Source organism: Muntiacus reevesi, chromosome 3 (assembly GCF_963930625.1).
Source record: "Muntiacus reevesi chromosome 3, mMunRee1.1, whole genome shotgun sequence".
Lineage (NCBI taxonomy): Eukaryota > Metazoa > Chordata > Mammalia > Artiodactyla > Cervidae > Muntiacus > Muntiacus reevesi.
The window spans coordinates 99,630,329-99,644,739 of record NC_089251.1 but is presented as its reverse complement, the minus strand read 5'-3'; the positions used below and the strand labels follow the sequence as shown (position 1 = coordinate 99,644,739).

The 14,411-nt window shown below is 42.6% G+C and overlaps 1 protein-coding gene across 5 annotated transcripts in view; it reads left to right on the top strand.

Annotated features, from left to right (window-relative positions):
• NPHP1 (nephrocystin 1) overlaps window positions 1–14,017 on the top strand; it is a 66,929-nt gene extending 52,912 nt beyond the window's left edge. For all 5 annotated transcript variants that reach the window (XM_065929824.1, XM_065929823.1, XM_065929825.1 and 2 more), the window contains 4 exons: window positions 4,488–4,600; window positions 8,792–8,865; window positions 9,470–9,514; window positions 11,556–14,017. In XM_065929824.1, coding sequence (XP_065785896.1) covers window positions 4,488–4,600; window positions 8,792–8,865; window positions 9,470–9,514; window positions 11,556–11,828 — 505 coding nt within the window. In that variant the 3' untranslated portion in view covers window positions 11,829–14,017. The remainder of the gene's footprint in view (window positions 1–4,487; window positions 4,601–8,791; window positions 8,866–9,469; window positions 9,515–11,555) is intronic.
• Window positions 14,018–14,411: the final 394 nt, after the last annotated feature.

The following is a 14,411-nucleotide window of genomic DNA, read 5'->3' as shown; positions in this document are numbered from 1 at the left end:
TCAGGAGCGGGTGAATCAATGTGGACTCGTCTTCTTTTTATGTATTTATTTTTGGCTGCCCTGGCTCTTCGTTGCTGCACACGGGCTTTCTCTTCTCTAGTTGCAGCAAGTGGGGGCTACTCTGTAGTTGCAGTGCGTGGGTTTCTGATTGCTATGGCTTTTCTTGTTGCAGAGCAAGGGCTCTGAGGCGTGGGCTCAACAGCCCAGTGGTTCCTGGGCTCTATGACACAGGCTCAGTAGTGGTGTACAGGCTTAGTTGCCCCACTGCACGTGGGATCCTCCCGGAACCCACGTCACTGACACTGGCAGGCGGATTCTCCCGCACTGAGCCACCAGAGAAGCCCTGGACCCATTTTCTTGACCAGAGAAGCAGCCCCAGAATCCTGTGCCTGGATCTCCTTTTACAGAGACAACTGTGATTGTGTGCACTCTCAGCTGAGACAAAACAGGGAGCAAATAGATCCTTACCTTTCACCAAGACTTGGTTTTCTGATTTTGGAGCTGTTTTTTGATGGGATGTAACTTGATATGATTTGACCAAATACATGCTTTTTCTCTCTCTGCTTTATGACTTTTAATTTTTTAAATTATTTTTTAATTGTTATTTTTTTTTTACAGTAAGTTCTTGATGGTTATCCATTTTAAACATAGCCATGTGTACATATCAAATCCTAAACCAAAGACATGTTTTTAAACTCCTGATGAGGGAAAGCCCTAGATTTAGACCCAGGCTCCCAGTGCATGGGCTCTGAATCCTGAGAAACCCTGGTCTATGGGAGTAGGCTATATATCTGGGTATAAATTTGCTATAAATTTATTTTCCTTTGCCCTTCTGATGTATCTCATTTTTTTTTTTTCTCTTTTACTTCCATTGTATTGTTGCTAAAAATAAAGGAAGTAATAGTGTTACTTGAGTGTTAGTTGCTCAGTCGTGTCCAACTATTTGCAACCCCACGGACTGTAGCCCGCCAGCCTCCTCTGTCCATGGAATTCTCCAGGCAAGAATACTGGAGTGGGTTGCCATTCCCTTCTCCAGCAGATCTTCCTGACCCAGGGATGGAACCCAGGTCTTTACCATCTGAGCCCCTAGGGAAGCACCAGGAAACTTGCCTGGGGCCTGTTATCATGTTTATTGTACTTTTGCTGGTCTCTCTGTGAGGTCAGAAAGGTATATCTTTACTTCTTCAGCTTAGAACTTGGGTTCTAAGTTTGGGAAAATCAAAGAATTTCCGTAAAGGAAACTCTGATAAAGAGCCAGCAGCATTGCTTTGTGTTATGGTGAGATGCCAGAAGGAAAGGAGTGCCCACACAGTGGGCGCTGAAGACCTCTCCCACAGGCTGGCCGCAGTGCCTGCCAGATGGAGTAGGCTGCTCTGGGAGAGAAGGGGAGGGGAGGATGGAAGGAAGGTTCCGCCCCTTCCCCTCGCAGAATTAATGGCTGTTTTTCAGCATGCGATGAGTTTGGGCATGCCCCTGAAACACTGCCCGCATGAGCCACAGAGCAGAGGGTGGGAGGCAGGACAAGCCTTGGGAATCACAGCATGAAAACAAGAAGGCATGTGGTGGCATCAGGGCAGCTTCCGTGTTCCTCTGCAGCCAGTCCTTGATGTCTAGGTCAGGTACACACAAGATCAGAATTTTAGCAGGGTTGGAAAAAGATGACTTCTGACTCTGTGTACCAAATGTGGTATATGAATTTAAGTGTGGTAAGAGAATCTATCTTGCATTTTTGACATTTCTAGAAGTGCAAGGGTTATGGAGTGGTCAAGGTTGCTTATCTAAATTATGTGAAACTCCCCGTGGAGGTCACATTCATTCTGTTCTCTTCCAACTGGCTGGAAGCCTGGATGTTACCTGTGTGATTAACTTTCCCTTCTAAAATTCTCATCCTAGAAATTAGAATAAAGGGTTAATTTCTGAAACTAAGATCTCCTTTGTAAGGTGACGTGGTTTTTCTTAGCTCAAAGACATCTTCCCCTTTGATAAGAGTACATTGTTTGCCAGGTTTTTGAGATTTCTTCTATGGTCATTCTTCATGCTTAGCGACAGAGTTCACATGCTTCTAAAAATGACACTTAAAAACTGTGTGTTTGGGGTGACTCAGGATGTTTTCTCGAGTGTCTGCTCAGGGCAGCCCCAGCGCTCGGTCCCCACTGAGTGCTGTGTGCACCCGGCGTCTGGTCTGTAGACTGTCTCTCTGGCTGTATCACGTCTTGGCTGCAGCGTGAAACATCTTCACTGTCATTTGGGGTCTCTGTGGGCCCTCCAGCTGTGGCACACGGGCATTAGTTGCTCCTCAGCATGTGGGGTCTTAGTTCCCCGACCAGGGATTGAACCTGCATTCCCTACATTGCAAGACAGACTCTCCATCACTGGACCACCAGAGAAGCCCCCGGCTTCAGGTTTAATATCCACATAGCTGTGAATTTTCCAGTTTTTCTTCTGGTGTTGGTTTCTAGCTTCATTCCATTGCGATCAGAAAAGATAATTTGGGGGGGGGAAAGAAAGCATACTTTATATAATTTGTCTTTTAAATTGTTAGGACTTATTTTGTGTCCAGCATATGGCTATCTTGGAGAATGTTCCTTGATCACTTGAGAAAAATGTATACTCTGCTACTGGGCAGTGTTCTGTATATGTCTGTCAGTTACAGTTGGTCTACAGTGTAGTTCAGGTTCTCTTTCCTTCCTGATCTGTCTGGTTGTCCTCCAGGCACAAGAAGCCTGGCAGGCTGCAGTCCATAAGGCCGCACAGAGTCAGACACGACTGAAGCAACATGGCATGCCTGCATGCTGGTCATTCTGTCCCTTATTGGAGGGGGAGTATTGAGGTCTCCTCCAGTGATTACAGATCTGTTTCTCTCTTCGCTTCTGTCAGTGTGCACTTCATATATCTAGCAGCTCTGATGCTTATTGTATATGTTTATAATTGTTATGTTTTCTTAATGAATTGGCCCTCTTATCATTATATAACATCTTTCTTTGTCTCTTGTAACAGCCTTTTGGCTTTAAAGTCTCTTGTCTGATATCAGTATATCTGAGCAGTATATATTCTCTCTTTGTTAACTATTTGTATGGAATATTAACTATCCTTTTATTTTCAACCTATGAATGTCCTTACATCTAAAGTGGGTCTCTTGTAGATAGAATACAGTTGGATCCTGTTTTTAAAAAAATCTATTCTGCCAATCTGTGTCTTTGGACTGAGGAGTTTAATCCACTTACATTTAAAGTAATTGCTAATGTGGAAGGACTCAATTGTATTTTGTTATCCATTTTCTGTACATCTTAAGTTTTTTTTTTCTTGTCCCTCATTTCCCCCTTACTGCCATCTTTTGGTTTTAATTGACATTTTCACAGTGATCCATTTTGATTCCCTTTTCATTACCTTTTGTGTATAGATTTTTTTCTTTCTGGTTACCATGAAAATTACATACAACATCCTAAAATTCTTATGGTCTATTTTAAACTGATATCAACTTACCTTCAATATTGAAATTTTTTTGTTCTCGAACACTTACTGTGTACCAGGCATTCCCTTAAACTTTCCACATTTACCTCATTTTAATCTTTTTAATAACCTGAAATGCAGGTATGACTATCTGTGTTCTACAAATGAAGAAACCAAAACTCAAGGATAAAATTAACTCCAAAGCACATAGCTTGGAAGTAGCAAAGTCAGAATTCAGTCTGATCTGTCACACCCTCCTGTGTCCCACCCAGCACTGTGAAAAGCTTGAACTCGTGTTTCCCCTGCATTCATGACAGCGGGTGGGGGTGGCAACACGGCTTTGTTAAAACTTGCAGCTGACTAGTCCCGTTCTTTCTAATTCATGACTTTTATTTTTTATTTGACATTTAACATGGATGTGTATGCAAACGTGGAACAAAAATTGTAACTCAAAGTTGTGACTTGAAAGTATACACATAAAAATAAAAGTTTTTTGAAGTTTAACATGGCCAACTTATAGTTAATGTTATAGTTAACTTATATAACATTAACTTAGACTTAACATTAAGGAAATTTTCCTTAACATTCTTTTCAATAATTAAGCAAAACTCAGAACTCTTCATTAGAGTGATGAGTATACATTTAAAAAGCACCACCAAAAAAAAAAAAAAATAATAATAATAATAAAATAAAAAGCACCACCAGTTCAGTTCAGTCACGTTCAGTCACTCAGTCGTGTCTTACTCTTTGCGACCCCATGGACTGCAGCACACCAGGCTTCCCTGTCTATCACCAACTCCGAGAGCTTACTCAAACTCACGTCCATCGAGCTGGTGATGCCATCCAACCATCTCATCCTCTGTCGTCCCCTTCTCCTCCTGCCTTCAATCTTTCCCAGCATCAGGGTCTTTTCCAATGAGTCAGTTCTTTGCATCAGGTGGCCAAAGTATTGGAGCGTCAGCTTCAGCACCATAGGTTGGATCATAGGGGATTGCTTAATGAATATGTTAAACAATGTATTCTTTCTTCTTTAATAGTCTACTACCAGAAACATTAATTGGAAGCATGTGCTGCGTCCATTTGTTGATATTTTATCGCCAGATTCTTGGAGATGTTCTCCTGAAGGACAGGATGAGCCTGAGCAGTGCAGGTGAGACATCTTTGTACAGTTTCCTCACTTGTCACAGTGCCCCATGCTTTGAGTAAATGTAACCTCTGCCAGCCTGTACCTTCTGCTTCTGAAGGTGACAGTTGGAATAAAACATTGAGAAGAGCATCAGTGACCATCAGTGACTTCACTTGCAAAGTCTTGTGCTCAGCATGCATCCTATGAGTTCAGTATGTGTTCTGTTCTTTACCATATACACTTTTCACATCTTAAATTCTGGAGACTTGAGACCCAAATTTCATATATAATCATATTTTTCTTTTTTTTTTTTTCCTTTTTTTATTAGTTGGAGGCTAATTACTTCACAACATTTCAGTGGGTTTTGTCATACATTGATATGAATCAGCCATAGAGTTACACATATTCCCCATCCCGATCCCCCCTCCCACCTCCCTCTCCACTCGACTCCTCTGGGTCCTCCCAGTGCACCAGGCCCGAGCACTCGTCTCATGCATCTCACCTGGGCTAGTGATCTGGTTCACCATAGATAATATACATGCTGTTCTTTCAAAACATCCCACCCTCACCTTCTCCCACAGAGTTCAAAAGTCTGTTCTGTACATCTGTGTCTCTTTTTCTGTTTTGTATATAGGGTTATCATTACCATCTTTCTAAATTCCATATATATGTGTTAGTATGCTGTAATGTTCTTTATCTTTCTGGCTTACTTCACTCTGTATAATGGGCTCCAGTTTCATCCATCTCATTAGAACTGATTCAAATGAATTCTTTTTAACGGCTGAGTAATATTCCATGGTGTATATGTACCACAGCTTCCTTATCCATTCATCTGCTGATGGGCATCTAGGTTGCTTCCATGTCCTGGCTATTATAAACAGCGCTGCGATGAACATTGGGGTGCACGTGTCTCTTTCAGATCTGGTTTCCTCAGTGTGTATGCCCAGAAGTGGTATTGCTGGGTCATATGGCAGTTCTATTTCCAGTTTTTTAAGAAATCTCCACATTGTTTTCCATAGTGGCTGTACTAGTTTGCATTCCCACCAACAGTGTAAGAGGGTTCCCTTTTCTCCACACCCTCTCCAGCAATTATTGTTTGTAGACTTTTGGATAGCAGCCATCCCGACTGGTGTGTAATGGTACCTCATTGTGGTTTTGATTTGCATTTCTCTGATAATGAGTGATGTTGAGCATCTTTTCATGTGTTTGTTAGTCATCTGTATATCTTCTTTGGAGAAATGTCTGTTTAGTTCTTTGGCCCATTTTTTGATTGGGTCATTTATTTTTCTGGAATTGAGCTTCAGGAGTTGCTTGTATATTTTTGAGATTAATCCTTTGTCTGTTGCTTCATTTGCTATTTTTTTTTTTTTTTTTTTGCTTCATTTGCTATTATTTTCTCCCAATCTGAGGGCTGTCTTTTCACCTTACTTATAGTTTCCTTTGTAGTGCAAAAGCTTTTAAGTTTCATTAGGTCCCATTTGTTTAGTTTTGCTTTTATTTCCAATATTCTGGGAGGTGGGTCATAGAGGATCTTGCTGAGATTTATGTTGGAGAGTGTTTTGCCTATGTTCTCCTCTAGGAGTTTTATAGTTTCTGGTCTTACATTTAGATCTTTAATCCATTTTGAGTTTATTTTTGTGTATGGTGTTAGAAAGTGTTCTAGTTTCATTCTTTTACAAGTGGTTGACCAGTTTTCCCAGCACCACTTGTTAAAGAGGTTGTCTTTTTTCCATTGTATATCCTTGCCTCCTTTGTCAAAGATAAGGTGTCCATAGGTTCGTGGATTTATCTCTGGGCTTTCTATTCTGTTCGATTGATCTATATTTCTGTCTTTGTGCCAGTACCACACTGTCTTGATGACTGTGGCTTTGTAGTAGAGTCTGAAGTCAGGCAGGTTGATTCCTCCAGTTCCATTCTTCTTTCTAAAGATTACTTTGGCTATTCGAGGTTTTTTGTATTTCCATACAAATTGTGAAATTATTTGTTCTAGTTCTGTGAAAAATACTGTTGGTAGCTTGATAGGGATTGCATTGAATCTATAGATTGCTTTGGGTAGTATAGCCATTTTGACAATATTGATTCTTCCAATCCATGAACACGGTATGTTTCTCCATCTGTTTGTGTCCTCTTTGATTTCTTTCATCAGTGTTTTATAGTTTTCTATGTATAGGTCTTTTGTTTCTTTAGGTAGATATACTCCTAAGTATTTTATTCTTTTTGTTGCAATGGTGAATGGTATTGTTTCCTTAATTTCTCTTTCTGTTTTTTCATTGTTAGTATATAGGAATGCAAGGGATTTCTGTGTGTTAATTTTATATCCTGCAACTTTACTATATTCATTGATTAGCTCTAGTAATTTTCTGGAAGAGTCTTTAGGGTTTTCTATGTAGAGGATCATGTCATCTGCAAACAGCGAGAGTTTCACTTCTTCTTTTCCTATCTGGATTCCTTTTACTTCTTTTTCTGCTCTGATTGCTGTGTATAATCATATTTTTCCCTTAATGTCTTTAATAATGTTTTTACTGGGTGTTTGGTATACATATCCTCTTTTTGGGAAGAGAACAAATTACCCCCAGATAACTGGTTTTAATGCAAGAAGTTTAAACATCAGTAAAATTGGTGAGACCAAGTGAGAGGTATTCATGGGTTCTATATTGCAACCTTTTTGTCAGCTTGAAACTTTTCCCCAGTAAAATGTTAAAAAGTAACTAAAAAAATCAGTGAGTTGTCACACATGATTGAAATTGGCCAGAGACTGGCATGTGTTGTAAGAATTCCCTCTAAAGAAGTTTCATTTTATTGGATATTCTTTATTGAGTGGGTACTACACACCGGGCCGCCTTTTTTTTTATTGGATATTCTTTATTGAGTGGGTACTACACACCGGGGCCGCCCATCCTTATCCTGGTGGAGCCACAAACTTCAAACACAAAGTTATGTGAATAATCCTTTTTAATCTTAAATGTTCTGAAGGGAAATACACAATAAGAGCATACACTAGGAAGACCTGAATTAATGTGTGGGGTGAAGGAAGGCTTTTCCAAGCAAGGAATATGTAAGACAAGACCCGAGACAGGAGTGAGACAAAGAGGGGAGATGGGTGGGCTTGGATCTCTTCTGGCTAGAAGGACCAGCGTGTCTGAAGACCCCAGGCAAGAAAGTGCTGAGTGCACTGGAGGAATTGAAATTGAAAGCAGGCAGTGTGGCCGGAATGGAGTCAGGAGAGAGAACCCCAGGATGGCTTAGCACTCGTGGACAGGCGGAGTTCATGGTTAGACACGAGTTCTCTCCCGGAGACGCACTACCTGGGTAGGCAAGTAGAAATGGAACTCAGAGAAGCACCAGCATTCCTCAAGGAATAATTATAACTCTAACGGAAGCACAGTTTAAGCCTTTCAGTCATCACATGCCTTTGAATTGGTTTCAGTGACTCTAGAAAAACTTCATGAATGACATGATGCCTTAAAGAGGAAAAGGCTTATTAGGGTTTTTTTTATAGGTAAGAAGGCTACTCAAAATTGTTGACTTTATTTGGACCTGAGCATCTGAATAAACCTAGTAAGACCTAGAGGAAGGATTTTTCTCAACTGAGAACACAAGATTGTGGAAGTCCCTGCCCTTGCCACTTGTGGGGTGTCCTTCCTGGTGTGTGTCTTTGCACGTGCCCTTGTTGATTGTGAGATATCAGTGTTCTCCTGCACAGTATGTAGGCACACGGCCATCTCCTGACGCCTTTCAGTGTCACCACCGCCATGGAGGTCCTCCCCAGCAACGGGGGGCTGGAGTCAGGCCGGACCCTCCCGCCCTCCACCTCCTTTCCCTGGGTGCCTGCTGGTTCCCGCTCAGCCTTGTAATTGGAAGATTCCTCTTACCGCACCACACTTCAGTCATGAGGAGGAAAGGGAGCTAGGGAAAAAAACACAGAAAGAAAATCAGGATTTTCCAGTCTGACTCTGTTCAGAGCCACCTTGCTCCCATCCTGAAAGCTTACTTGATACCAGTCTCATTTCAGAACCCCCGGGTTGTGGATGTGGAGACAGGTGGGGATTGGGGGGACAGCTTCCAGCCCTCCGAGAGGTTGAAGTGGGTAGAGTGTGTAATCAGCAAATCATGTGGCACAGTAATTTCAATCTGAATGAATATTTGTATGTCTATTGCCATAAATTACATTGGATGAAGCTTATATAAAATCCTTCCTGTTCTTTTGTATTTCAGATTTAATTAGTAATCCAGTGCTGGCCACCTTCCCCAAGCTCTTGGAGGAGTCAGACATAATGGATGCACTCAGGGTGGGTAGTATGTGTCATGATGGAGGCCTGCTGGGTCCCAGAAGGTCTTCGGTTCATACTTTTGTGAGGCTAATTGAACTCTGGGTGTTTTATTTCTTTAAAGAAGCTTTTCTGAAACTTTGTGCACAGATTAGAAATATTTACTTGCAAGTGAAAGTGAAAGTGTTAGTCACTCAGCCATGTCCAACTCTTTGCGACCCCATGGACTGTAGCCCTCCAGGCTCCTCTGTCCGTGCAATTCTCCAGGCCAGAATACTGGGGTGGGTAGCCATTCCCTTCTCCAGGGGATCTTCCCGACCCAGGGATGGAACGCCGGTTTCCTGCATTGCAGGCAGGCTCTTTACTGTCTGAGCCACCAGGCAAACCTGTTAAATCGTTCCTACTTGTAGCTTGTGAAGAATGGCTTGCTGATACATTCTGCCTACTCCGTCTGGTTTGGGTCCCTAGGACTTGATGCCTGACTAGAGATCCACTGCTCACATGAGCCGGTTCTGTATGTCGTTTTTAACCCTGCCTGTAAGTTTACTTACAGAGTGAAGTTGCAGAGATGTGGCAAAGACTTGTGAATACTCAGATTAATCTAGTGTTTCTGTTTGCTTTTTAGAGTTCCTGGGCTGAGAAAGAGAGTACGTTAAAAAGATCAGAGAAGGTAATGTGACGGTGCACCCCAGGCTTCACAGCTCTGTGCTCAGTGTTCGCTGCATGTCCTAACCACACGTCTTGTTTAGCTGAAGTGGCCCTTCTCATAATCCCTGTTGACAGTTCAGCCTTGTTATTATGGTTTCAAAGACACCTTCAAAGAAGGCTATAGGTGATCAATTCTACACATTTAAAAAAACACTTGATCAAGACAGTCATTTCAGACACACTTTTTTTTTCCTTTCAATTTTTAGTGTCTTTATCTTCTCCCATGTTCCTTGGGGAGATTTTTTTGTTGTTGTTTCTTTTTTATTTTTTAAATTATGAAAGTATGATAACACATTTACAGGAAACTTGGAAATACAGAGCAAAGTTACATACAATTCCACTGTATATTACAGTTATTTTTTTAAGTAGATAAATTAAGATTTTTAGTTGGTGTTTCAATATCAAGCTCTCAAAAATGAATAGAATGAATATGCAGGAAAGTAGAAGGATATAGTAGACCTGAAAAACACCATGAACCAATTCAACATAATTAAGATGTATACAATTTTCACACAACAGTAGGCTACAAATTCTATTCAGCTTCCCATAGACCATAGGAGACGCTGGAACATATCCAGAGACATAAAACAAGTACAAAAATTTGATGGTCTAAAGGTATTGAAACCATACAGAGTCTGTTCTTTTATGTTTCTAACTGTGGAATTATGTTAGAAATCAATATCAAAAATCTTTGAAAATAACCCACATATTTTCAAGTGCAACGTGACATTTACCAAGAGAGTCAGACCACTGAGTTTTATTGAATTGAGGGGAAGTTTCTAAGCCAAAATATTCCAACTGCCTATCAAATTTCTCTCATTAAAAAAAAAAAAAAAATTCCCTGGCTCTGAAAGTCCATATCAGGTACAGAGAAGTAAGAGGAAAATTGGCATAAGCTGCACCTTCCTTTGAAAGCACGCATGACTGTGCGTCCATGGCCCAGAGCGTGTCATTACCAGACTGAGCTCGCAGCCATCAATGTGCAGAGGCTTGACTGCCCTAGTCCGAGATTGACAAACTTTTTTGGTAAAGGGCCAGAGAGTAAATATTTTTGGCTTTGCAGGCCACATGCTCTCTGTCTCAAATACCCAGCGCTGCCTTTGTAATGCAAGGCAGCTACAGGCGGTATTAAACACCTGAGTAGGACTGGTTCTATGAGACTATAAAAAGAGATGGAGGTGGGCTGCATGGGGCCCATGGTCCATGGCTTTTGGACTTTTAATCTGAACTTTTCATTATCCTCAAGGAACATGGGAGAACAAAGAAAGACACTAAAAATTGAAAGGAAAAAATAAGGTGTATATACTGTATCCTTATTTGATCTTCCGTTTGACCCAAATTGGCAGGTTTAATGCTGCTCTTGCTCAGTAGTGGACAGGTGCTGGGCCTCGGACCTGTAGAAGCAGCCTCTCCAGCTCCCCGTGTCTCAGTGCAAACCTCCTGCACCCCTGCAATGCCCGCCTGAGCTGTGGAGCTGAGTTGCCTGCCCTTGGGATGTTACCCAGCTCCTGTTCTGGGGGAGGAGGGGTTGACAACACATCCTTACTCCTTGGGCTCCTTCCTCTGGATTTCAGGCAGGGCCCTTGCTACACTTCTCCTGTGACACCTTGGGCTAATTCAGTGATCCAGCTGGCTTCACACTGTGTCTTCTTAGTTCCATGTACCTGGAACTGCACCCTTGGCCCCAGAATCAGACTCCAGTGTCCCTGTCTCCTTGATGGAGTGTGCGAGACCCTCGGTGGAGCTCAGTGGGCACCCTGGGTTCAAGGAGTCCCTCTCAGACCCTCAGAGAGAACCTCTCGTTTGTCCCCGAGGTGACTTCTGCTGGGTCCGTGTCCTGCCTGAACAGCTGGTTCAGAGCCCATTACCCGCCAGGAATCCCCGGCACCTCCATCCCACCACCTCCCTCGATGGCTTCCAGTTAGCAGAGTCCCTAGATGAAACACTTGAGAAGTAATGGCATGGGTCCGCTCACAGTGACTGTTGTTGCGGGTGTTTTCCAGAGAGACAGGGAGCTGCTGACGGCCGTGTTCCTGCTGGTCTACCACGACTGCGTGCTTCCCCTGCTGCACTCCGCGCTCCTGCCCCCGTTTAGGTGGGCCGAGGAGGAGACTGAGGCTGCCCGGTGGAGGGTCATCGCCGACTTCCTCAAGCAAAACCAGGAAAATGAGGGCGTCCTCCAGGTTCTGCTGTCGCCGGAGGGGGTCCATGAACCTTTCGACATTTCCGAGCAGACCTATGACTTCTTGGGTGAAAGAAGAAAGAACATAGCCTGACAGCAGTGGCCTTTGACCCTCAGCTTCCCGCTGAACCTGATAGACCCTCCACGATGCCCTGTATCACATGGCCAAACCAGAACTAACAGTCCCGTCACTTTTCTGTACAGGCCACATTCTATAGGAAATATTTATCTGATAATTTGAATATGTGTCATACAGTAAAGCAAATTTTTATAAGTAATAATTTAAAGAGAATTTTTTTTTCAAAGAACAACTGCTACATTTCTTTTAAAATTGAGTGTAGTTGAGTATAGTATGTTGAGGATGAGATGGTTAAGACAGCATCACTGACTGAATGGACATGAGTCTGAGCAAACCCTGGGAGACAGTGAAGGACAGGGAAGCCTGGCGTGCTGCCGTCTGTGGGGTCATAACGTGTCAAACACAACTTGGTGGCGGAACAACAGCAACGTGCTCGATGTGGAATGTGAAGGTTTCAGGTGTACAGCAGAGTGATTGGCAGTTTTTAAAAAGTGCGTTCTATTTAAAGCTGTTATAAAATACTGGCTATGTTCCCTGTGTTGTACAATATGTCCTTGTACTATGTTTATTTTACACTTCATACTTCTATCTCTTAGTCCCCTACCCCTGTCTCTCCCATCCCTGTTTTCCTCTCCCCACTGGTGACACTAGCTTGTTCTCTGTGTCTGTTTTTTTTTTCAGCGGAAGTATAATTGATTTCAGTGTTGTGTTAATTTCTTCTGTAGAGCAAAGTGAGCCAGTGACACATACATATATACATTCTTTTTTAATATTCTTTCCCCTTACAGTTTACCATAGGATATTGGATATAGTTCCTTATGCTATGTTGTAGGACCTGTTGTCCATCCATTCTATATGTATTTAGTCACTAAGTCATGTCTGACTTTTTGTGACCCTACAGACTGTAACCCATCACGCTGTTCTGTCCGTGGGATTTCCCCGGCAAGAATACTGGAGTGGGTTGCCATTTCCTTCTCCAGGGGATCTTCCTGACCCAGGGATTGAACCAGCATCTCCTGCATTGGCAGGCAGATTCTTTACCACTGAGCCAGCAGGGAAGCCCTTCTATATGTAACACCAACTAACATTTAAGTTGACTATATCTATACATTTGTATAAAAGCAAGATTTTATCAAAACTCAAATATTTATGATTATTCAAGAAAGTGAAAATATAATCCACAGAATAGGAGAAGATATTTACAAATAATATATCTGGTAAGTGTCTAGGAAACAGAATGGGGATTCCCCAGTGGCTCAGTGGTAAAGAATCCACCTGCAATGCAGGAGATGCGGGTTTGATCCCTGGATTGGGAAGATCCCCCAGAGGAGAGCATGGCAACTCACTCCAGTATTCTTGCTTGAAAAACCCATGGACAGAGGAGCCTAGAAGGCTGCAGTCCATTGGGTTGCAAAGAGTTGGACACAACAGAAGTGACTAAGCACACACACACGTGCAATTTTTGCTAATAAAATTTATGTTGTGAAATGAGGAAATCAGGATAATCTATTTGAGAAAGATGTGTTATTGATCACTCACTTCAGTCTAATATTTGAGCGTGCTTTCTCTTTTGCTCAGTTGTTCTGTCATGTCCGACTCTTTTGTGACCCTCTGGTCTGTAACCCACCAGACACCTCTGTTCACGAGATTTTTCTCAAGAACCCTGGAGTGGGTTGCCATTTCCTTCTCCAGTGCATGAAAGTGAAAAGTGAAAGTGAAGTCGCTCAGTCGTGTCTGACTCTTCGCGACCCCATGGACTGCAGCCTACCAGGCTCCCCCGTCCATGGGATTTTCCAGGCAAGGGTACTGGAGTGGGGTGCCATTTGCTTTTTTAAGTCCATATAATTAGTGCTCATTAAAGAACAAACAAACAAAAAAAACACTTGCAGACTTTGGAGAGTGTGTTGACCTACACACTCAGAGAGCAAAGATTCTGTTGCCTTTCGAATAATCCTGTGACTGCTGGTAAATGGTCCCAAGCTTCGCTGTTAGCAACAGCGCAGCCGGCGTTTGCTGGGTGCCCACTGTGTGCGTTCTCCTTGACGAGGTCACCGCTCACAAGTGCTACAGGAGGCCAGCCCTGGGTTTTTCCAGTGTTATCAATACTGCTGCAGAAGAGACAGACCAAGTAGATTTGGTAATCTGCCTAAGGTCAGAGGTAGTAAGTGGCACAGCTAATACACTGAGTAGAGACGTCAAGTATAACTTTCTACAACCGAAGACGTTCCCCTGCTCAGTGGAGACGTTTAAAAATTGTACATGAAAATATAATGTGAGAAATCTGTTGGAAGAAAAATACAATCAGAGTTTAATCTAAATTATCAGAGTGCTGACTGAGGAACTTGTTTTGAAACGTACTGTCTTAAAGGAGGCATTTACTTTTTAAATTTTATTTTATTTGGCTGCACCACGCAGCATGTGACCTTAGTTCCCTGGCCAGGGATCAAACTGAGGTCCCCTGCATTGGAAGTGCAGAGTCTTAACCACTGAACCACCAGGGAAGTGTCCTAGGAGGGGGTCACTTTTAGAGGTCCATTGTATCACGAAACTCCTGGGCTGCATCTCACTTCAGTTCAGTCGCTCACTCGTGTCCGACTC